We start from the raw sequence: 24862 nt of genomic DNA, 5'->3' as shown, positions 1-24862 counted from the left end.
CTCTGGCTCTTAGAATCTCTTCCTAGACCTTACTCTTTATTCTGGCCCTTTTTCCACAAAGAAAATAGCATGATCAAGGATCCTTCAAGAACACCTTTGAATTCATTTCTCTTTAGCTACCATCCCATCTGCTTTCCTCCTTTCACACTTAACATCATTGAATGTACCATGTGGAACAATTAATAGAGTCTAAGGCCAGTAGAGACCATGGTGACCATCTACTCTAATCTCCTGCACAAGACAGACCACAGAACTCTCCCAAAATGGTTCTTAGGACAGATGTTTTTGAACAGCATCCATCTTGGTAGTGAGAGGGTATCCACTGCAATACATTGTAAATTGCGCCTATGGTTAATTACTCTTCCTGTTAAAATTTTACACCTTATTGCCACTGTGAATATGCCCAGCTTCAACTCTTAGCTTTTGATCACTTTATTCTTTTCTGTGCTAAACTGAACTGCCCTGTCATGGAAGATAATCACTAATGGCACTGCCAGTCAGGGTGATAGGCCCCTGTTCATCTGACCTCCAGTATAGCTCCTGGGGCACAACCACACCCTATTTTGGTTTTCATTTTCATGGGGTGTTTACTAGACCCACTGGTCAGGTCACCAGTCAGTCTTATCTCTCCTTAAGGTGGATTAATTCCCTGCCATCATAACTGGTGGAGCTACAAACCCTTAGTCCATCTGCGCCTTTTGTCCCCATGGAAGTGAGGATTTCCATGCCTTTTGTAATAAAACTAGTTGGTAGGGGTGTGTGACCCATCCCTCTCTACGAGGTTCCAGCCCTCTTAAGAACACCAGCAACATCCAGGACTGTCTTAAGTTTGTCTCCTGGGTCACCTCATACCGTCCATTGTCTCCCTAAAGTCTTACTGTTTTCTTTAAAGTTGTAGAAGAGTCATTGAATGTTCAGTTCCTTTGCACGCAGCAGGCATGCACTTACACTCAGTGGATTGGACAAGTATCTTTACATAACCCCAGGGACTGCCCAAGGAAGGTGTCTGGGGAGCTACATAGACCCATACATTTTATTATGCTGCACTTTGCCTTATCTTCTGGTCTCTAGTTTCTGACTCCAGTCTGATTTTGAACCTGACTCCTGCCTCATGATCCTAATCTGCTATTGCCTCTGATCTTCAGTCTCTCGCTGTAGCTTGACTTGGACCTGACTCTTGTTTACAGAATCTAGCCTTACATAGATGCCTCTAACTCTGGCCTGGTGACTTCTGTACCTGGTGGGCAGATGTCAGCCCAACTGCAGCCAACTACTTGTCCCTTACACCCTTCTCTCCACCTTACGTGGATTGTGCTACTTGGTCATTGCTTTTAATCTGAGGTCATTTGCAACAATAATACCCTATCTCTAAAACCAAATTCTTACATCCTGATTTTTTGGTTGAAGGCCTGTTTGTGAATCATTTGGGATTTCAGCAGATTTTGGTTAGTAAAAACCCTCAGTGTTTCCAAATTCTCCATGAGGTGGACTGCACACTGTACCAAATTGGCTTTTTGGGGGACTTTGCTCATCCCACATCGCATTGAGGAGGTCAGGGATCCATCCTGCATGGCAGAAAGAGGTATGTGAATAACTGATCTCAGTGATGGTGATCCAAGATCACACGTTTTCCAAGCATCTCTTTCAAAGTCTTACTGAAACATTCTGCCAGTCCACCCACCTGTAGATGGTTGACCAACATCTGTCAGGCCTTAAATTTCAAGAGATCAACAATTTTTCCATCCTATTTGAAATGAAGTTGTCCTTCTGGCCAAACAGCACCTCTTATCAGTTCAGTTGTGATGGTTGCTACAGTGCTTGAGTGAAGGAGGGTGGCCTTGTGCATTATAATATGAGTTTTTATCTCTTTTTCTCATATTAAAGTAATGGGACATGATATTATAGTCAGGCTAAATCTGACATTTTTCATTCTTTAGCTTGTTATTTATTATTTTAATATGTCACGAACTACATCAGCTTTCCTTTGCAGAGGTTTCTTTTTAACTTTTCTGACCTGAGTTTGATGTTCTAAATCACTGTATTTTCTTTCTTCCACTTGCTTCTGTCTGTCTAATGTATGTATATGCAGGTCATCTCTAATCTGGGCACCAAAGAAAAGGCAAAATGGTCATGTGATATACAAGCATAGATCCCGGTAAAAAGGAATGTGAGGCATGGAATTGCATATACAAGTGCTAAATGGAAGAGTGTGTCATTTTCTTTCCCAAAATGCATTTGCATGCATTCTGGCATTTAAAAACTGCCCTCTGTGTCATGTTTGCATATTTGTAGCAATAATAATACTGATTATTATTATTTTCATCTTAAAACTATTTTGCAAACATTAACTATCAGTAAAAGTAATAAAAGCAAAATAACACCAGAGCAAGTTGACTGTGAACATTGACTGCTGCTGAAGTGTTTCAGAAACTTCTTGTTCCATGTTCCAACAGGTCTGTATTGCAGAAAGAATTTAATTACGATTTACAGTGGGTTCTGGGACATGTTGTTCTGCATAACAGATGAAGCAAATTGCGCCACTGTAGTATAAGAATCAGATAGCTTCACTAGACCAGTGTTTCTTAAAATATGTTCTGCAGATCCCTGCTGTTCCGTAAACAACTTACAGGTGTGCTATGAGCACTGGACATTTTTTTGATATCGTACACTGATGGTATATATTTTCTGTTATTAAAACCAGGTATAATGTTACTTCTTCATTGCTATGATTCCTTATTAAATTACTTCATTTTTGTTGTATATGTTGCTGTTTGTTTGCTTGTTTTGGTATGACAACAATTATTTTTTGAAAAAAAATTTCATTGGTGCTCCACATTAAGAACATATGCTTGTTTGGTGTTCCACGGCGTCAAAAAGTTTAAGAAACACTGATCTAGACAGTGTCAGGTGAAATGCTCCATTCTGCAAGACATATTTACCCTATCGTTTGTATAAGTAAAATGCCTCAGTGTTTGAGAAACCATATATTATCATGGGGTGACTATAGGTAAATGTCTTAACCACTGAAGGGATTGTCTTTTAGGTGGTAAGGGCTGGGCTTGTATTTTTTGTGTATTGCATTTCAGAAAGCACACTGGTTGGTACCAAATAAATGCTACATACCAATATTTTAGTTTGAACACCATAACTCCATTTTGATCACTGCTACCTAAAGAAATCATAGTCTTTGCACAGAAAAAGTGACAGAGCTGTGAAATAATGTTCAAGCCATCGGAAGATATGGCCATTCCATATTTGAAAAATCAAGCACTTAAAAAATGTGTTTTTTGTATAACCTCAGTTTTTGACATATTTTTCCACCACAGGAAACTACGTAAACTAGAAAGATAAAAAAGGAGAAATGATAATTTCACCTGGATGTTTTTATTATGATTTAGTACTTTGAACTTTTTTGTGTTGCTTTCATAAATTTCCCTCTCCATTCCTAGGTTTTACCAGAAGCAACCACTTCTGTTCTTTGATATGTAATAATGACACTGCTTGTCAGACAGAAGCCTCCTTTAATCTCTGGCCAATTTTCCTTGTCCTCTTTAGGATATGTGAGTGCACAGAGGCAGAAGCTGAAATTATTCTACAGCTAAAGAGTGAGCTGAGGGAAAAAGAGCTCAAGTTAACAGACATTCGTCTTGAGGCCCTCAGCTCAGCACACCATCTTGACCAGATTCGTGAAGCCATGAACCGCATGCAGGTCAGTGCAGTGGCATTAGTAATGAGGCTAGTGCTCACATAAAGCATGCTTGTTTGGCTTTTAATGTCTTCCCATTATTTTATTTCAGTAACTTAAAGAAATGTTGGTACACAGGAACATGAGATTTTGATGGATCTTCCTTGGAACAGGCTTGATAACTCATGATTTTATAACAGTAATACTACAAGTTGCATCTCTCTAGTCTGGCACTGTCTAGTCCAGCAACATCCATGGTCTGGCATGATTTTAGTTAGTGGGTCGTCCATTTAACAAGGGTGTGGCCGAGTTTCCTGTGGTCTCATAAAGTTTGTTCATACCAGTTGCCAGTGTTCTGTGCTCTTATTTACCTGTAATTTACCCCTAAATATCTTCTAAGAGCCCGGCAAGCAGTAGAAGTGTTTGGTAATGCTGCTAGACGATATTGACCTCCTGCAGTCTGACAAATTCTCTGGTTCAGCAACAGTCAGGTCCCGAGAGTGCCAGACAAGGGAGGGTCAACCTGTAAAACAATGTTGATATTACACTATCAACTAAAGTGTGCATAGGTACACAGGAAGACAAAATCCTTTCCCTAAGTCTTTTTCCAATTCTGTTCTTGAGAGGGGAGTCCTGGGGCTTGGGAGCCATGCGGGCTGCTCCCACCATTACAGGAACAATTTCTCGAACTCCTAGCAGCTGTTGCAGTTTTCACCACTGAGCCTCCTACTGATTTAGGCCCTATCTATGTTGGTGTAGCTTCCTACTCCTACACCATCATCTGACCATTCAGTCTCCCAGGCACACAAGCCAGCTCATAGAATCTAGAACCTGAACTAACAGGGGAAGTCTGAGGAGGGCTCCAGCCCTGGTGTGCTCCTCGTGTGGACAGAAGCATTTGTACAGTCACATGACTCCATTGTATTCAGACAGTACTAGGCCAAACTCCGGTCCCCTGAAGCTCCTGGTGATCACTATTGTTGCTGTTTTTCCCCTTCCTTGAGCATTCTTTACAGGGAAAGCTTTCTGGGTTCTCCAGCCCACATTATGCATCTGGGATTGGGAGGGGAAAATAAGGTGTAGAGCTCTACACTGTCCATACTCAAAGATCCATAAAACCTTCTCAAGAAGTTTCTCATTGCCCATCAGTTCTAAGGTGGCTCAGCTGGGCAGAGAGTGTTGGCCAAATTGGTGTAGTTAGTTACTTCATACGTAATGGGGAAGGGTCTGAGATCACATTATTCATCTCACTGGAGTCCCCTTCCTCATGTGAAACCAGATGCCTTTACGTGTTATTTGAACCCAGGTGTCTGTTGACATTTTTATGTTTGACCCCTTCACTTACCTTCCCAGCAGTGTTTGTTGTTCGGTTTCTTTCACTTGGGACTGGGGGGCTGTTATCCATTATGTTTTTACTCTCAAAAAGTGATTGAAGAGCCTTTCTGAAAGTTTCAGACACGTAGCACAGTGGTCGTGAATATGAAATTAAATTTGATGTGTAATTCAATCTCCAGGAATAAGCAGTTACTTTGTACTGTGTTTCATGAAACGTCTAAAAGCTAGATTTAGCTGGTACCAGGCTATGCTCAGGCTAAGTTTTCATTTGATTACTGTAAACTCAATAATCTCTTGGCACCACAGAGGATTTAGCTAACAAAAAAATCCTGACTGTTCTGATGCATCTGTCAGTATATGTTTTCATCAAAAGGGTTTTATTGTCTCTTAAATGCACAATACTATGTCTGGAGGATCAAAAGTGGTGTCTGATGTCAGCAAGGGTTATGAAACAGTTAAATTATCTCATTTGTATTGTTTGGTCTTCATTTTATGTCTCCTTGGTGATGTCATTGATTCAGTGTACTTCTAGCAACAATGGTAGTCTTCTGTGACTCTAGCAGGATTTTCTGTAACCACTTAAATGAAGTAACTGTTACATAAGATATTTGACAAAGAAAAACAACTTTCTGAAAACTCCAAGTTTCAGAGCTGTAGTAAACACAAGGACATTGTGTTGAACGTCAGTGATATTTATACAAGAGTGAAAGGTACATTTTAGCTTTTCCACTAATTGTATTGTGCTGTCAATTTATTGCTACATGCTGCTACAGAGCTGCTAAATCAGTTTGCTCTTGCTGGTGAGCAGCAAACTGCCTGAACAACCACCCTGTGCACAATGGTTTTCAGAGACAAAAATCTCCCATATTTCTATCTTGATTTCTCTTGTTTTAGAATGAAATTGAGATACTGAAAGCTGAAAATGATCGCCTGAAGGCAGAGACTGGAAACACTGGGAAGCCAGCTCGACCATCTTCTGAATCTTCAAGCAGCACATCCTCCTCTTCATCACGGCAATCATTAGGGCTTTCTCTGAACAACCTGAATATCACAGATTCTGTTACATCAGGTGAATACTACATATCCCTACATGATTATTACCAATGTATTTTCTTTCATTTGAATCTTTTCAAAGGTCCATATTTCAAATGTGCCTTCTGAACATGTGTTCATTTGTACATATACAGTTTAGATATGCATATGCTAATGCATGATTGCATATGGACATCACAAATCATTTTGGTGATCTCTTGAATACTAGGCTTTAGACGTCCGAGACAAATAACAAGTTATTTAGCCTGCACACAGTATGTTCGTAGCTCTTGGGAAGATTTCTCTTACACTATGTGTGCTACAAGTTAATATATGATATGAAAGTGACAATTGTAGAATAGGTATAAAAAAAAACTGCTGAAATATGTGTCTTTGCACATAGATCAGTGGGTATGGCCACATCCTGAATACTGTGTGAAGATAGGGTCGCCTTACCTCAGAAACATTGGCATTGGAAAAAGTTCAGAAAAGGGCAACAGAATGGTTTTGGGCACAGCTAAGATGGGGTTATGACAGACATCTATAAAATAATGACTGGTGTAGAAAAAAGTGTGTAAAATTATCTATTCCTTCCTATAACGCAAGTGCTAGAGGTCATCAAATGAAATCAGTGGGTAGCAGGTTTAAAACAAACAAAAAGAAGTACTAAACACACAGTCAATGAGTGGAACACCTTGCCAGAGGATGTTGTGAAGACCAAGACTTGTAAGGGGTTCATTAAAGAGCTAGAGGATTGCATGATGAATGTTTGTCAAAAGCTGGGATTGGGGAACAGGGGATGAATCACTTGATGATTACCTGTTCTGTTTATTCCCTCTGGGGCGCCTGGCATCAGCCACTGTCAGAAGACAGAATACTGGGCTAGATGGATATTTGGTCTGACTCATGGCCATTCTTATGCTGCTTGTGGGTCCCATGGGAGAGTAGTTACTGAAACTTTCCCCTTTGTCTAAAGGTATTGTATTGTTCCTTTCCTGTAGATCCTGTAAAAATGCACCATGTCAGCAAGCAGAGGGAAAATGAACAGTGATTAGAGTTAGTCTAGTAATCTGTTGTGGAGTACTGCCATGTAGTCTAAATTGGGATGACCTTTTTCTTTCCATATACAGTTGGGTCCTGACCAACCCATTTCCCGTATACAATAGGGCCAGATCCTGCTCTGCTCAGTATATCCTCTTATTGACTTCTTTGGGAATTCACAGGTGGCAAAGCAACCAGGATTTTGATCTACATTCTGAGCATTCAGTCTTCATACAATACAATAGTATCTGAGAATAGATAATTCCAGTCTCCCTATTCTAATCCTTCTGCACTCATGACATAGAGTAGCCAAGAAACAAGAGTACTGTCTCAACCATTAGAGTGATGAGCATAGGACAAATAGAGAAACAATCAGTAATGCACATCTGTCGAAAGGATAATACTGTGGCTAATAATTTTAGCAAGAACCTGGGCAACAGTACAGCTGGGGATTTGCCAAACTGCCTGACAATAATTTCGGTTGGCAGTCAGTCCTAATATTTTGCCAGCCATTGATTACATGGATCTTTGGGTCTCTCCTCTTGTTTAATTTTATATTTTATATGAAAATCAGTGTGTTTTTCTTTACATGCCAACCATTTTATTGCCTGGAGTAATTCACTGAATTGATGAGTCTGGGTTGTCCCTGGACGTGGCATGAAGCATTTCTTGTACTGCAAACGCACAGAGTGAGGAACATTGACATCAGCCTGAAGAGCACCGATCTACACCATACAAGAAAGTCAATCCTGATACTTTGATTCCAGCTATGCAAATAACATAGCTAGTATTGCGTGTTGGGATTGACTATGGTCCATAGTGCCTTCTTCACTAGCTCCTTCAATAAGAGTCCTGTTCGGTACTGAGGCTGTACTATTTGTACAAGGAACCCAAACCGCCCATTCCCTATATAGCATGAAAGCTTCCACTCTTAGAGGCTTCTCACTAACTGTCAGAAGAATTCATAATCTCCATTTTTTCCCCATCCTACCTTGCCTCACCAATGGAGCATACTCCATTTAGGACTTCATTAGCTTCCTTGTTGCAGCCCCTAAGAAGGCTTAACTGGCCCACATCTCTAGAGCCTTTGATTAATAGCCATAAAGCCCTATAAGATTTGGTGGTGGAAACTTCCCACACTTGCAAGCTGTCTGCTGCCATAGCAAAATGATATGTACAGTGTTTACAATAGAATGGACGCATATTTGAATGGGATCATCATCTCCTCCATGTCTTCTGTCTTCTCAGTTTTTAAAATCAGCTTGCACACTAGGGCCATTTCTACACATGCCACTTTCTCTGAAAGTGGCATGTTAATTAATAGCCTGAAATATGCTATGAGGTGTGGATGCAAATTCCTCATGACTCATTAGCATAAGGTCACATGATTAGGAGTCCAGCAGACACTCTTCCGGACTCCAAAACAACGTGTAGAAGTGTGGCCCCCAGGGGGTCTTCCATTTCAAAGGGCCCCCCCCACATACACGGGCAGCTGCGTTTCGAAACCAACAGTTTCAAAGTATACGCAGCAGCCATTATGCTAATGAGGGGCTGCATATTCATGGCAGCACCTCATTAGCATGTCCCAAAGTGGCATATTACCATAGCCCCTCCAAAAGGAGGGGCTAGTGTAGCCACAGCCAATCTGTGGTTTAAACTAACAACACAAAAAACAAGTCATGTAGCACTGTAAAGACTAACAAAATAATTTATTAGGCGATGAGCTTTTGTGAGACAGAACTATCTCCAGATCTGAAGAAGTGGATCTGCTCCGCTAAAGCTCATCGCCTAATAAATTATTTTGTTTGTCTTTACAGTGTTACATGACTGCTGTTTTGTTTTATTAGGATACAGACTAATGGTTACCTCTCTGTTACTACTCGTTCAAACTAGCTTGTCTCTGTGGTAGTTTTGAATATAGTCCAAAAAGGAAATCAACAAAAAATATATTTTAGCTACTGGAATGAATAGCTCCTCAGCTCGGGATATACATAACCAAAAGTTATTAGGAACATTTACTTTCACCAGCTGACACTTCACTACTTTTTAATTTCTAAAAGCAATGGAGGAGAAGTAAGTAGCGTTTAAAAAAGATCATACTGCAGATTGTTCTGACAGCAGTCTTTCATACTAACAGACTTTAAAACAAACCTTAAAATGAGAAGTAAAACAAACAATCCCTTCTCATACAAACCACATTCTACAAATGTGTTTGCATCTTGTATTGTAGATATTTTACTGGACGATGTCACAGACGGAGCCCTTCACAAAGAAGGCCACAGTGTTAAAATTATAGTCACCATAAGTAAAGGCTATGGCCGATCCAAGGTACGTTCATTTTCCTGCAGTCCTAGAATCATAGGTATAGTAAATACCACCACGATAGCTGAGCTGTTTGCACTATGTTCAGTGAGGGACTAAATGTTAACATTCAACATACACCCAATGAGGGAGTAAAGGAAATAGGGCCCAGCATCCCAGATCTTAAAGAAAGCCTCTGGGCCCAGCTAGCCATTCCTTGCTTTACCTGCAACCAATACCAGGACTGGACAGAGGAGAAAGGGAAGGAACCTTGGCTCAGTCTGAAGCTGACTAGAAGGGAGGCAGGAAGCGGTTCAGTGGTCTTGCGAAAAGAATCACAGCCTATCTGCTCAGCAGGCATGGGAGCAAGTAGGTACCCACCATACCCCTCTGGGAAAGGGGGAAACCCACTGAGAGACGCCCAACTGGGAGGAATGTGGGCTATTGAGGCCCAAACTTAAGGACTAGCTACGGAGTGGTTAGGGCTCTTGGGCCAGGAGCACCGTGGGCACGGAGCAGTGCCTCCCATTATTTCTGCCTGCCTGCTTTGTGATCTACCTAGCCACCAGGGAAGTGGCCACACACCCTTTTTATTTTATTCTCTTTTCCTATATTTTTACCTAATCCAGGCATGGTCAAATACAGTCTTCTGCATTACGGCGTCTTGATGTTTTTTATGTTTTCTCAGACAGACTGCTAATCCAACTCAGTTTGGCCATGTCTACACTAGCCCAAATCTTTGAAATGGCCATGAAAATGGCCAGCAGATAGTAATAAGGGGATTTTGAAGTTCCCAGGGTCCTTTCAAAAAGGAACCCTGTCTGGATGAGCCGCGCAGCAGCGAAAAGCAGCAATTTTGAAGAGCCAAGGCTGGCAGCATACTAATGAGGTGCTGAATATGCATTTTAGCGCCTCATTAGTAATCTTTGAGATGGCCCTTTGCATGGCCATTTCAAAGATTTGGGCTAGTGTAGCCGAAGCCTTTCAGTAGTATTGCCTATTGGGACCTGTAATCCCTTTGGATGGGCTTCAGTTAAAACTGGTGCTTGGTAGTCCTTGGGATCCTGGCAAGCTGTAAGTGTGCGTCTCACTTGGACAAACTTAGGATGCCTGAGTTAATCATTTTGACTCATATTCTCATGATTTCTTGTTTTATGTTCCAAAAATCTTTTAACTCAAGTGTAACCTTTATTTGTACACAGTGTCATTATTTTTATCGCTCAGATGCCACCGCAAGTTTACGTCAGTTTGCACAGATTGTGAGAGACAACTAAATGAAAAAATATTAGCATGAAGTCAACATTTCTAAGATAGTTTCAACCACAGATTTCTTAATTAAAATAATCACTATGACTACTTTGAAGTTAAGTAACTCAGTGTGAGGATATAGAAGCTTGCTCTGTTGGGAGTCAATATTTTTATACTGCTTGGTCCAGATCCTGAGCTACAGTAAGGCAGGTTTGTGTACTACCTTATGAAGCAAAGGCCAATCATTGGTGTTTAGCTCATGCACGTAACCTTTAAATACATGAGAAACCATAGTACATTGTGATCTATATAATGTACTTTATTTTCATATGCATAATACTGTCATAAAGTGATATGCAGACAATAGCCTTAAGTAAGATTGAAGAGTCTGCCTTAACATTACTTATACCTATTTTTATGTGCTAGTTAGGTTATAGTGTTCTTTCCTAGAGATAAGTGACTGTGTGTAGCAAGCCGATTCCCTCCAATTTTAGTCAAGTTTGTAAATTCTCTTTCTTTATTTTTCTTTTTAGGATCAAAAGACACAGGCATATTTGATAGGATCCATTGGTGTCAGTGGGAAAACCAAATGGGATGTTTTAGATGGCGTAATTAGACGTCTCTTTAAGGTGGGGCATTTAAAAGTTGGCGTGATCAGTTATTTCCACCTTCTTTGTCTCTCATAAACTCTCCCTATTTCCTTAGTTTTGACAAATTCATTTTCTCATGTAACTTATTATTAATCTTTATTCTTAATGTTATTGGTTTTTTTTAAGTTTGCATCAGCTGGCCTGTAATGCTTAGATTTGATTCTTTTTAAAGTGTGACTCCACCGTGTACTAAAGCATATGTTTTAATAATTTGTCTCACATATTTTAGAGCTTGTATGTATGTATAATTTTAGGAATACATCTTCCGAGTGGATCCAACTACTAGTCTGGGTTTAAGCTCTGACTGTATTGCTAGCTACTGTGTGGGAGATATTATCCGATCCCATAGCCTGGAAGTGCCTGAACTACTGCCTTGTGGATATCTGGTTGGAGAGAATAACATCATCACTGTGAATCTGAAAGGTAAAACCACAACTATGTTTATACTGATATTTGCTCTTTGCTATATCCCTCCTATCCCCTGCATTTATGATTTAAACCTAGCCGGTTCTCACCTCTCCAACACAAGAAGGCATTTGTTCATGTAAGCTCTTTGTGTGCATTGGCATGTACTTAGCATATGCAGGCATGTTGGGGCAGTAGAAGTATAAATATTAAATAACAGTAAAAATGTTTCTCTTTTCTCTCTGATTTTGAAGTCACTGGAAAGGACAAATTAATGGGGATCAGGGATAAAATTCAAGGAATTTCCATTCAGAAATGTTTTTAAGCCACCCTGCTGAACAATAGGGACTTGAAATATTTCAGAGAGCTATGGAGTTTTTCTGTGCTGGAGGCCTTCAGAAGGACTTTGCATCATTTGATCTGATATCTTTCTGCTGATGATCTTCATTGCGGTCACTTTGACCTTTCTGTCTTAAATGTCTTTAATACTTGAAACAACATCTCTGCCCCACCAAGCCTTCTCTTTGTGTTTATTTTGATTTTGTTGCTTCCACACAATTACCTGTGGTGGTGGTGCCTTTGCTGCTGTTTTATCTTTTTGCCCCTTCGGAAGTATCTGTGCAATTCCAATGGTATTCGAACCCTGGAGCAGGGATGGTACTATGGAGCAGCATTTACCTGCTCTCAGTGAAACATGTATGTCGGCAGACTCCATGCAGAATTTATTCTTATGTTAGATATCACCTAGAATTGAGGCAAATTATTTTTTTCTTTTATTCCCAGGAGTCGAAGAAAACAGTTTGGATAGTTTTGTGTTTGATACACTAATTCCTAAGCCAATTACCCAACGGTACTTTAATTTACTGATGGAGCATCACAGAATCATCCTGTCAGGACCAAGTGGCACTGGAAAGACATATTTAGCCAACAGATTAGCTGAATACATAATAACTAAATCAGGCAGGAAAAAAACCGAGGATGCAGTTGCCACTTTTAATGTAGATCACAAATCAAGCAAGGTAAGTTACAGTTAAAATGACAGATTTGTTGCCTGATTTGTAGTGATGACCAAGAATTAGTCCTGATAATTTACACCCGGCTGTATTCCTCGATTCTTGTGTTTCACTATAGAGCTTGAACTGTTAATCAGAGTGAAACATGCAGCTACAGCTTTCTGTAATGTTAGTGGTACATCAAGAGATTTGCATGCAAGAGTTGAATTTGGGAGTACCAGTGGGACTTCTACTTTACAAGCCAAAAAAGACAGAATAAAATGCCTCTGAGCTCATAGTCCATTGAGTACCACTATCTTCTCTTTTTGAAGACATTTAGAGTACAATGTTAGATATCAGAGGGGTAGACGTGTTAGTCTGTATCCACAACAATGAGAAGTCCTGTGGCCCCTTATAGACTAACAGATTTTTTGGAGCATAAGCCTTCATGGGCAAAGACCATCATCCGACAAAGTGGATTTTTGCCCATGAAATCTTATGCTCCAAAAAAAAAAATCTGTAAGTCTATAATGTGCCACAGGACTTCTCATTGTTTTAAATAAGCTGCGTCTACACGTGCACGCTACTTCGAAGTAGCGGCACCAACTTCGAAATAGCACCCGTCGCATCTACATGCGTCGGGCGCTATTTCGAAGTTAACTTCGACGTTATGCGGTGAGACGTCGAAGTCGCTAACCTCATGAGGAGATAGGAATAGCGCCCTACTTCGACGTTCAACGTCGAAGTAGGGACCGTGTAGACGATCCGCGTCCCGCAACGTCGAAATTGCTGGGTCCTCCATGGCGGCCATCAGCTGGGGGGTTGAGAGAAGCTCTCTCTCCAGCCCCTGCGGGGCTCTATGGTCACCGTGGGCAGCAGCCCTTAGCCCAGGGCTTCTGGCTGCTTCTGCGGCAGCTGGGGATCTATGCTGCAGGCACAGGGTCTGCAACCAGTTGTCAGCTCTGTGTATCTTGTGTTGTTTAGTGCAACTGTGTCTGGGAGGGGCCCTTTAAGGGAGCGGCTGGCTGTTGAGTCCACCCTGTGACCCTGTCTGCAGCTGTGCCTGGCATCCCTATTTTGATGTGTGCTACTTTGACGTGTAGACGTTCCCTCGCTGCGCCTATTCCGATGTTGGGCTGAGCAACGTCGAAGTTGAACATCGGCGTTGCCGGCCCTGGAGGACGTGTAGACGTCGCAACATCGAAATAAGCTATTTCGATGTTGGCTGCACGTGTAGACGTAGCCATAGAGTGTTAGTCTGACTTGCAGTTTGACAGTGAAAATGGTAACCCAGATTACTGGATGGGAGTAGTAAGGATAATGAATGCAGAAGGCATTATTTAGCATGCTTGCATAGCACAAAGTTCTGGTTGCTGCTGTTGGCTCCTGAATGCTTCAGTGGTGGTTCTGATTATACAATATTTAGCCCATGCTTCAGGCAACATTCAAGTTGATCTAACTGTACCTCGGATTGCCTGGGCACTCACAAGGATCACCAAATTACCCATAGGCCCCCTCCCATAATTGTCAGAAAATCAATACAGTAAAAGCTTTCTTATCAAGCACTTCAATACCCAGAAAACTTGATTAACCGTCATCTGCCACAGACTGCAATACAAATGCCCCTTCAGTTAACCAGAAAGTTTCTGATGGTTATCTGGCATGTTTTCCAGCATTTACAGGAGTTGGGTTTGTTTGACAGCCCTGAGGCAGCAGGGGAGAAGTAAATTACAGTACTGTATAAAGGGACATTGTTAAAAGAGGTAGTGTTAAGTAATGTTATTTAATTTCTTAAACATGTTTGCCTTTGGTGAAAAAAAACTTGAGTAACTGGCACATTTGATTAACTGGCAACTCCCATTCCCCATGCATGCTGAATAACAAAGCTTGTGCTGTATTTTTGCTTAGAGTTTTGTGATCAGCGTGCAGCACTGTTAGCACAAGATGAAAAGAAAGTCTGCAAACACTTTTATGCAAATTATTTGTGATATCATACACTCTGGCAGGGAAGTGCTCAAATTTATCAGAATTACATATCTAATATAGATAACATAAGTGATTCATAAAGATTTCACGTAGAAGGCTCACTAGCCAGTGTATGTATATATATTCTCCTTTCATTCTCCTCTTCATTTTGTGCCAAGACTAGTCAAGAGATAAACATTATAGTTTGCAATAAAGAACAAAATAAGTCTGTGCCAAGTGTGCTTGAACAATACAGATGGTGCTGTGCAGCTAAAATAGAAAGAAACTCGCGATTTTCCCACAGAGACACCTGATCAGAAAAAAGCCTAATATATTTATACACACAAACAAGAACATTCCCAAAGCAACAAATAACATGTTTTTACCTTAAAAAGAAGATTGTAGTTTAATAACAATGAGATTTCTATCCCAAGTGTTAAAGATTCAACAGTGCTAACAAAAAGCACACACTTCTTTCATCTTTGTATTGTTGAGGCACTGTTTAGAGATCTTGGGAAGTCACAGGAGGCAAATTCAAAATGATGTGGGAATGAAAAATCCCTGTCCTGAGAAAATACAATAGAGCCATGCTCTCATTCCTGTGCTGTGTGCTATACTGTAGGCGACATGCAAGGGACACCAAAAAAGCTCGACTGTCCAGGAGACTGAGGAACAATAAACCAGCAAGAACAAAATAACTTGTCATGATTACAGTCCATTCTTCCCCAATCCCAAATCCCTTATTACTCCCCAGGTAGCTCACTGAAAGAGAGAAATAAACATGAGTGATACACTTTAGTGTGGCATGTGACATTGCAGCCCAAAGGACTGACATGGTGGTCTGAGGGGAGATGAAGATGATGGGCAGAAATCCGCGGGAATGGGATCAGTGAATTAGCTGAGATAACAATCTGTTGTTTAAATTTGGTTAATTTAGAGTTCCTAAAAAGGGGAGACTGCTATGTGAACTGAACAGCCTATTGGTAATGGAATAGAGAATCTTTTATTATTGGATTGCTGAGAAACGTATCTTCAGGATAGGAGGACACAAACTTTATTACCTTACCTTTAGTGAGACCCACCTGCATTTTTGTTTCCTATGTCTGCTATATATTTTCCTATATGTCGTTGAAACTTCCATTTTTTGCCAAGTTTTGTGGTCATGGGAAGTCAGCTGAGATACAAGCTTGGAGGGAAATATCATAAATTCTCTTTGTATCTTTGACAACCTCCCTTACTATGACTAAATGCATTTTACTTACTGTTTTATGTCGTTTTGTTTTGCTGAAGGATCTGCGTCAGTACCTAGCTAACCTGGCTGAGCAGTGCAATGCTGACAACAATGGTACTGAGCTCCCTGTAGTAATAATTCTTGATAATCTCCACCATATTGGTTCTTTGAGTGATATCTTCAATGGCTTCCTCAACTGTAAATATAATACATGGTAGGTAACAGCTCTTCATTTCCCTGCCTTGTTGTTTAAAACAATTAAAAGCTCTTTATCAGTGTGTAATATGATGAAATACACTATAAGGAACCCTGGTATTTCCATCCCTATTCAGCCAAGCATTCACATGTGGTTAAGACTCTGATTCTGCGAAGAACTTAAGCACATGCTTCACTTCAAGCATATTTTAATTCCGTTGACATTAATGAGATTGAAAGTTATTCCTTAAGTTAAGCATTTGCTTAAATTCTTTGCTGAATCAAGATTTTAACCCTTTATAGCTCCATAGAACACATCTGTATGATGGAAAAAGGCTCATTAGTTCCATTTTGTGCCAAGGTTATTCAACACATAAACATATAGTTTGTAATAAGGAAAAAAATAAATCTGTTCCAAGTGTGCTTAAACAATACAGATGGTGCTATGGAGCTAAAATAGGAAGAAACTCATGATTTTCCCACAGAGTCACCTGATCAGAAGAAGCCTAATATATTTATACACACAAACGAGAACATTCCCAAAGCAGCAAATAAAATGTTTTTACCTTTAAAATAAGGTTGTAGTGTAATACATGATACATGATGCCATGATGGAAGAAGGCTCATTAGTTCCATGAGAAGAGCCCAGAGCTTGCTGGAGGATAACAGCAGATGAACCATGGTAGTTATCCATAAAATGTTTTCCTGGCTACACTATGGACCCGTGGAATATGCTGCATGGGAGCTGCTATATCTCTGATAGAACTGATGTGTCCAATAGCTAGACTGTGAGCTAAAAAATTACCTGGCTGTAGAAGAGTGGAGAATGTTCTGTAGATATAGTACCATGGGAGGATATGATTGATTGGCTGTCTTTCACGGTCAAAACAGGAGTAATTAAGGTATTCAAAAGCTGCTAGTATTTTATTAGCTAGGATATTTCTTCTGTAAAATTGCCAGTGGTGGGGGCTTCCCTTCATAAAATATTTGTGCATTATGGCTCAGTGCTCCTAAGCTTTGCTGGTTCCTGTAAGTAAAACCAATAAACAGATCACAGATCGCACTATTTTGCTTCATTTATTTTTAGTGCTCATAACCACTTGTGAATGTGATTGTGAAAATAAAAAAAAAATGCCAAAACAAATACGCAATAGAACCCCAGTTACCTGACCTATACAGCCTGAAGGATGGCCAGATAACAGAAATGTCAGATAATACTGAAGACTGATAAGGCAGCTGCTGTGGGGATGGTTGCCTAGGCCAGTAGCCAGCTGCTGCAGAGCCAGCTGCTCAGGTCTGCTTGCTGGCTGCCTAGGGCCTGCTGCTATGGGGCTGGCTTCACGGGACCAGCTGTTGCAGGACCAATTGCCCACTGCTGCAAAGCTGATGGAGAAGGGCCAGCTGCCGGCTGCCTGGCCAGGCCTGGAAAAACACTTGACTATCCAAAACTTGATTATCCAGCTTTCCCATATCTGATCAAATGGAATGTTGGATAATCGAAGGTTGGGTAATCAGAGTTCTCCTGTACTGTAAAAAAGTCTGGCCAGAAATCATTGAAATTAGAATGGCATGTGTACTTTCTTTTTTCAAAGATGGCTCCATGAAAGATTAAAATAAACAGTCTTTTCTTATCAGCTTCCTGGGTGGATTCTTGGCAGTGATTCTCCTACTAATTGTATTACTTTTCTCATTTTAGTCCTTATATTATTGGAACAATGACCCAAGGGATTACTTCTTCACCAAATCTAGAGCTACATCACAATTTCAGGTAAATATATATATATGTATATATATATATATATATATATATATATATATGTATGTCTTTAAATATGTCCCTTTTTCCAGTGCAGGACTTCTTCTCATTCCTGTTTATCCTCCAACACCATCTTGAATTTAATCATACTCTACAGCTGTTTGTCTCTTTCCCCTTCCCCTTAATGACAGTTATCTGTGTGGCACTTTTCCACTGGGCAAAACAGGCAGAATTTAATGCTAGCACCAGGACACCAGGACACTAAGGGTTGTAGTAATATGCCCACCTCATAACATACGGGATTTCCATTGGGCCATGAAGCTGAACCACTGAGATCATCTCTGTGACAGGACTAAATAGATCTTTATGATTTATTACAAAACTGACCTTTATCGTTCTAGATTACCAGTTTTAAAGTGTGATGTCCTTATCTCTGTGTTTAAGATGGAAGGCGATGTTTATTCGTTGTGGGGCTATTTGATGTTTTCCCTTCTCACATTAGGTGGGTGCTATGTGCTAATCACACAGAACCAGTGAAAGGTTTCCTGGGCAGGTATCTGAGAAGGAAACTAATTGAGACAGAAATAGAAAGGAACATGCGGAGTAGTGACCTCATAAAGATCATTGACTGGATCCCTAAGACATGGCATCATCTCAACAGCTTTTTAGAAACACACAGCTCTTCAGATGTGACCATTGGTGAGTCCTTTCTACAGCATGCTGCTAGCAGTTTTCCCCAGAGAAAGGGGTAAACTGTGAGGTTGCAAAGTTTGCAGATGATACTAAACTGCTCAAGATAGTTAAGACCAAAGCAGAAGAACTTCAGAAAGATCTCACGAAACTGAGTGATCAGGCAACAAAATGGCAAATGAAATTTAATGTAGATAAATGTAAAGTAATGCACATTGCAAAAAATAACCCCAACTGAGGGCTAATTTAGCTACAACTAATCAGGAAATAGATCTTGGAGTCGTCATGGATAGTTCTCTGAAAATATTCACACGGTGTGCAGCAGCAGTCAAAAAAGCAAACAGGGTGTTAGGAATCATTAAAAAAGGGATAGAGAATAAGGCAGAGAATATCTCGTTGCCTTTATATAAAACCGTGGTACACCCACATCTTGAATACTGCATACAGATGTGGTCCCCTCATCTCAAAAAAGATATATTGGCATTAGAAAAGGTTTGAAAAAGAGCAACTAAAATGATTAGGGGTTTGGAGTGGGTCCCATATGAAGAAAGAGTAAAGAGACTGGGACTTTTCATCTTAGAAAAGAGGGGACTGAGGTGGGATATGATAGAGGTATATAAAACAATGAGTGGTGTGAAGAAAGTGAATAAGGCAAAGTTATTTACTTGTTCCTATAACATAAGAACTAGGAGATACCAAATGAAATTAATGGGCAGCAGGTTTAAAACAAACAAAGGGAAATTCTTCTTCACACAGTGCATGGTCAACCTGTGGAACTCCTTGCCACAGGAGGCTGTGAAAGCTAGGACTATAACAGGGTTTGTAAAAAAGAGAGAGATTAATTCATGGAAGTTAGGTCCACTAATGGCTGTTAGCCAGGATGGGTAAGGAATGGTGTCCCTGGCCTCTTGTTTGTCAGAGGCTGGAGATGGATGGAGGGAAAGAGGACACTTGATCATGACCTGTTTGGTTCACTCCCTCTGAAGTACCTGTCATCAGACAGGATACTGGGTTGGATGAACCTTTGTTCAGATCCAGTATGGCCATTCTTATGTTTTTATGTTATGTTGTCAAAAAGGGTGAACAACTGTGATTTTTTTTAATAACATGAAGCTGAACTCAGTACTAGCCAATAATTGTGGTGCTCTACAACTGATCTTTTTATTCAAATTTGCCAGAGTAGTCATCTTTCCTTACAGTTTATGGAGATTGTATTTCTCAAAATTCATGTTATTTAACAAAAATTGTGCTTCTCAGGTCCTCGCCTTTTTCTCCCCTGCCCCATGGATGTTGATGGCTCCAGAGTGTGGTTCACAGACCTTTGGAACTATTCTTTGGTGCCATATCTTCTGGAGGCTGTGAGAGAGGGACTTCAGGTATGTAGGTAGCAACACTATGTCTTGCTTCCAAAAAAAAAAAAGCCTATTTTTGTTTTTTTCTCAGCCTTTCCCTGGATACATTTCAGAAATATGTTGGCACGATGCACTGTCCTAAAAAGACAAAAAGCGAGTAGAATTATGGAAGTGTCAGGCCCTTTTTCTTGTGCACTTTCTGCTACACAATTTAGCTTATCTTGAGATCATGCTTGTCTGTGTTTGCAGTTTTCTCTTTACTTGTACCATTGAAGAGGGGAGATTCAGAGTCACAACATCCATTGTGGGAGAGGGCTACACAGGGAAAGTACCTCGGAGACCTTACCGCATGGAGGAACAAGCATAGCAGAGATGTCCACCACGGAGAGATGGGTCCTACCCCACCCACAGCTACTCCCAACACAGCTCATCTTTCCATATACACCAGGGATGGGAACTGCAGCTATTACAGAAGGCAGTTCCCCTGTGCTGTGAAAATTTTCCATTGAGTTTCTCCAGCCAATTAAAGTCACTTTTCACCAAGGCATGTCAGACATGAGAATCAGACTTCCTTTTGTCTTACTACTCTCTCGATTTCTACCCACTCTAATGTCTCTCTTATTCCCATCTTGTTGGTGACACTTTTGCTTCTCCTTTCTTTTCTCTTCAGTGTTGACTAGCCTTCACATTCCTGGAGCAATCCTGCACTCTGTTTTTGTCCATTTTTCTGTTCGGCTCCTTATCTTTTTTACTCTTTGGCTTCAGTTACACTACAGCACTCTAGCAACAGAAGACACTCTCAGAAGAGATTTCCCAACAAAACTTTTGTCGACAGAGTGCAGTCACACAAAAAAGCCATTCAGAAGAGCACTCCGCCCTGTCAACAGAGTGTCTGGACTGCTTAGCCACTCTCTCAACAAAACAGGCAACCAGAAGCACAGCAGACAGGGCTTCCCATTGCCCTAGATGCCCTGTCTGTTGAGAGAAGCCTCCCCCGCCACAAGCATCCACACAGCTTTTTTGTTGACTGAATATGGCAACAAAAGGCACTCTTTCATATGGGAGAGGCAGAACACTGCCGGTGAAAGAGCTGAGTTTTGTCAACCAAATGCATTTTGTGTGTGGACATTCCACCAGTTTTGTTAACGAACCCAGTCTTGTCTGCAAAACTCGCTAATCTAACTGTATCCCCTTTGTTCTCTGCACCTTTATGTGCTCTGGAAAGATGTGGTATGGAAAGAGACAATGTGGGTGAGGAATTATCTTTTACTGGGACAACTTCTTTTGGTAAAAGAAGCAAGCTTTTGTGGTATGCAGAATGGTGAAGAATTCAGAAGTATCTGTAATATCCATTCCTGGAACCAGGAGTCCTGGTTCAATTCTGTGAACCACGTAGTATGAAAAGATAACTCTTGCCAAAAATTAAGGTAGTGATACAGCAGACACTCATTGAAATTACTGCTTCATAGGGTGAGGTTTAGAATCTAGCTTTATTGAAGCAACTGTTTCCTAAAACTGCTTGAATTGAGACAGTGAACTGAACATCTGTTAGACCCAGTCACATCATGATTAGTGGGGCTTATTTAAATTTGTGGGAAACTTGTGGGGGAAAATAAAGTGATATTCTCTCATGCTCCTTCCACATGCCAGGTCCCACCCACTTGACACATTCAAATGAATTGTCTTCATAATGAGTTGTCCTTTGATTCTTGAATGCCTTAGTAAGCAGTGAAATAATGAACTTCTAAACTGTCCTCATTTAACTGCAGAATTAAAATGGATATAAACTTGATACCAGTAGGAAGATTGCAATTCATTTTCACAATCATGAGGCTGCAGACCTCTAAAAAATAAAAACTCCATTTCTGGAGCACAAGATGGCAGCATCCAGTTGAAATTATTTGTTTGCCACAAATCAAGCCAATATTTAGACATGCTGAATTGTTTCACAACAATATAGGAATAGACAGAAGTACTCCAGACTTTTATTTATAACTTCTGGGGCTACATTAGACAGAAAAAAATGTTCTTGTGGGAAGCAATAGGACCAAGATAGTCTGAATCCAGGAAAGATCATTCTGGCTTTCAGAGAAAATATGACACTCAGAGTAAGCTGGAGATGAAAGGAGCTAAGTGATTTTCTTCTCTTACTCTATGGAAGATGCTATATACTCAAGGTTACAGAGCCTTCTTTCTTGTTTGGCTACCACATCCCTAAGCCCTGTATAAATGAACCATTACTGTTTCAATTTCCTATGTCCCCCTTCTTTCCAAGATGAGTGAAAATAACCTTACTTAAAATTGGTTTGTATTTTCCTGCTACCTTGAAAACAACTTCTTGTGATGGTTCTCTCTCTTTTCTTTTCCAAAGTTCCACTTCACATTTTATCAAAACTCTGAGCTTCTGTTGTTTCCAGTTGCTTTTGCTCTCATTTGGGGGTTGCTAGGTATGAAGCACTTTTGAATATGCAGTCATTTCTTTTAGAAGCAAGCTCTGAACTTCATCCATTACTATACACTTTTGAAAGTCTGACCCAGCAATGAATGTAATTTTTGCAGCAAAAATTGTTTAGATGCATTTGATTTCATTTGTCCAGTACTATAAACATACTGAAATAATATTGAAAATCTTGCAGTATCAGTAACTTAATATATGATATCCATAATTTAGATGTATGGTAAAAGAGCGCCATGGGAGGATCCTTCCAAGTGGGTCGTAGATACTTACCCATGGAGTTCAGCACCTGTGCAGCATGACTGGCCATCATTACTTCAGTTAAGACCAGAAGATGTTGGGTTTGAGGGTTATGCATCTGCACAAGAAGGAACAACCTCCAAGCACATTCCACAGAGTGACACAGACGGGGATCCCTTGGTAAGAATGAAGCTTCTGGATTAACTTTGTGTTTCAACACAGCAATTTAAAAAAAAATACGAGTTAAGGGGCCCATTATATATTTAATTTGTTTAATTACAATTTATATAAAAAAGAAGAAAAGCAATTGAGCATATCAGAAGAGAATCACTATCACTTTACAATTTTCAAATCTCACTAATTGAATTGTGTTATTTCCCATTTGTCCAGGTGCTTGTCTGGCCCTCATCATTGGACTAGCTGAGTGCTTCACATGCTAACGTGTGAAGGTTACTATCAAAATACCCATACTCATGATAGCTATTACCTCCATCTTATAGCTGGAAAACTGAAAAAACAACCTGCGTTAAAGTGACTTGCCCAAGGTGTCTGTCTGTCTGTCTGTTTGTCTCTCTCTCTCTCTCTCACACACACACACACAGCAGAACATGGAATTAAACACCCTTTCTTCCAGTTGTATCTCAGGATGACTTTTCACATTGTTGTTTACTACATCAGAGAAAAACTACTCAGTTGAAATCATTACCAGACAACATATGTAAACATATGTAACATATTTTTAATGTAACTATCCCCATGGATGTGTGGATTTACTATTATATCTCATGCTAAAAATATATTATATCAGCCATACCAAAATATTATTATTTTATAAGTCTCACTCTATAAACTGCCTTTGTCATCACTCATAATGGAAATATAGCAAACCCTACTTCCATTATGCTGGGGGAGCTTTCTGAGAAATGGAGGGAAAGGGACTTTCCCTGAAGAAAATGCTCTGAACTACATTGATGCTAAAACATGATTCCTCACTCCCTACAAGTGCTCTGGGTGTTCATCTTCCAGAAATCAGACCATGAGTCTTTATGGCTACGTCTACATGTGAAGCCAACATCGAAATAGCTTATTTCGATGTAGCAACATCGAAATAGGCTATTTCGATGAATAATGTCTACATGTCCTCCAGGGCTGGCAACGTCGATGTTCAACTTCGACGTTGCGCGGCACCACATCGAAATAGGCGCTGCGAGGGTACGTCTACACGACAAAGTAGCACACATCGAAATAAGGGTGCCAGGCACAGCTGCAGACAGGGTCACAGGGCGGACTCAACAGCAAGCCGCTCCCTTAAAGGGCCCCTCCCAGACACACTTGCACTAAACAACACAAGATCCACAGAGCCGACAACTGGTTGCAGACCCTGTGCATGCAGCATGGATCCCCAGCTGCCGCAGCAGCAGCCAGAAGCCCTGGGCTAAGGGCTGCTGCCCACGGTGACCATAGAGCCCCGCAGGGGCTGGAGAGAGAGCATCTCTCAACCCCCCAGCTGATGGCCGCCATGGAGGACCCGGCAATTTCGACGTTGCGGGACGCGGATCGTCTACACGGTCCCTACTTCGACGTTGAACGTCGAAGTAGGGCGCTATTCCGATCCCCTCATGAGGTTAGTGACTTCGACGTCTCACCGCCTAACGTCGAAGTTAACTTCGAAATAGCGCCCAACGCATGTAGCCGCGACGGGCGCTATTTCGAAGTTAGTGCCGCTACTTCGAAGTAGCGTGTACGTGTAGACACAGCTTATATGATATAGGCAGTTAGCCTATGTGACCCCTATTTCCCACCTGACAAATACAACAAAGATCCTTTGGCTCTTTAGAATTTACACTGAAAATGAATCGCCTGGCAACATGCTCCCACTCTCCTTTCCACATAGCAGGGCGCGGAAATGGCTGGGAGACTTCCATGGTCGTGCACAAGCCATGTCCCACTGTAATGAATCTTTAAAGTCTGGACACTCCCTCATGCCCCCAAGCAGCAAAAGTGTGGCATCTTCACTGCATACAGGGCTGATCCTGAATCCATGAAGCCATTGGTAGGCTTGATACCAACTTCAGCAGTGAAGAATCAGGCCCACTGACCTTGTATGAGATAACAAGAAATTTCAGAATTTATCTCAGACCTTTTGGCTGAGTCTACATGTGTCCCTTCCTTTTAAAAGGAGCATGTTAATGAGTGGGTTCAAAATATGCTATTGAGGCACTGCAATGAATATGCAGAGCCTGATTAGCATAATGGTGGCCGTGGCGATTTGAAAGTGTGTCTTTTCGA

General features: G+C 40.8%; 1 protein-coding gene across 5 annotated transcripts in view; it reads left to right on the top strand.

Annotated features, from left to right (window-relative positions):
- Positions 1–24862, top strand: part of NAV3 (neuron navigator 3) — a 407330-nt gene that overhangs the window by 378537 nt on the left and 3931 nt on the right. For all 5 annotated transcript variants that reach the window (XM_075012496.1, XM_075012492.1, XM_075012483.1 and 2 more), the window contains 11 exons: positions 3556–3709; positions 5915–6089; positions 9324–9421; positions 11176–11271; positions 11547–11715; positions 12481–12716; positions 15945–16099; positions 17777–17848; positions 18339–18535; positions 19784–19902; positions 22550–22753. In XM_075012496.1, coding sequence (XP_074868597.1) covers positions 3556–3709; positions 5915–6089; positions 9324–9421; positions 11176–11271; positions 11547–11715; positions 12481–12716; positions 15945–16099; positions 17777–17848; positions 18339–18535; positions 19784–19902; positions 22550–22753 — 1675 coding nt within the window. The remainder of the gene's footprint in view (positions 1–3555; positions 3710–5914; positions 6090–9323; positions 9422–11175; positions 11272–11546; positions 11716–12480; positions 12717–15944; positions 16100–17776; positions 17849–18338; positions 18536–19783; positions 19903–22549; positions 22754–24862) is intronic.

This window comes from Carettochelys insculpta, chromosome 1, assembly GCF_033958435.1.
Source record: "Carettochelys insculpta isolate YL-2023 chromosome 1, ASM3395843v1, whole genome shotgun sequence".
NCBI classification, from domain to species: Eukaryota; Metazoa; Chordata; order Testudines; family Carettochelyidae; genus Carettochelys; species Carettochelys insculpta.
The sequence above is the reverse complement of the archived record's forward strand: the minus strand, read 5'-3'. Positions and strand labels throughout refer to the sequence as shown.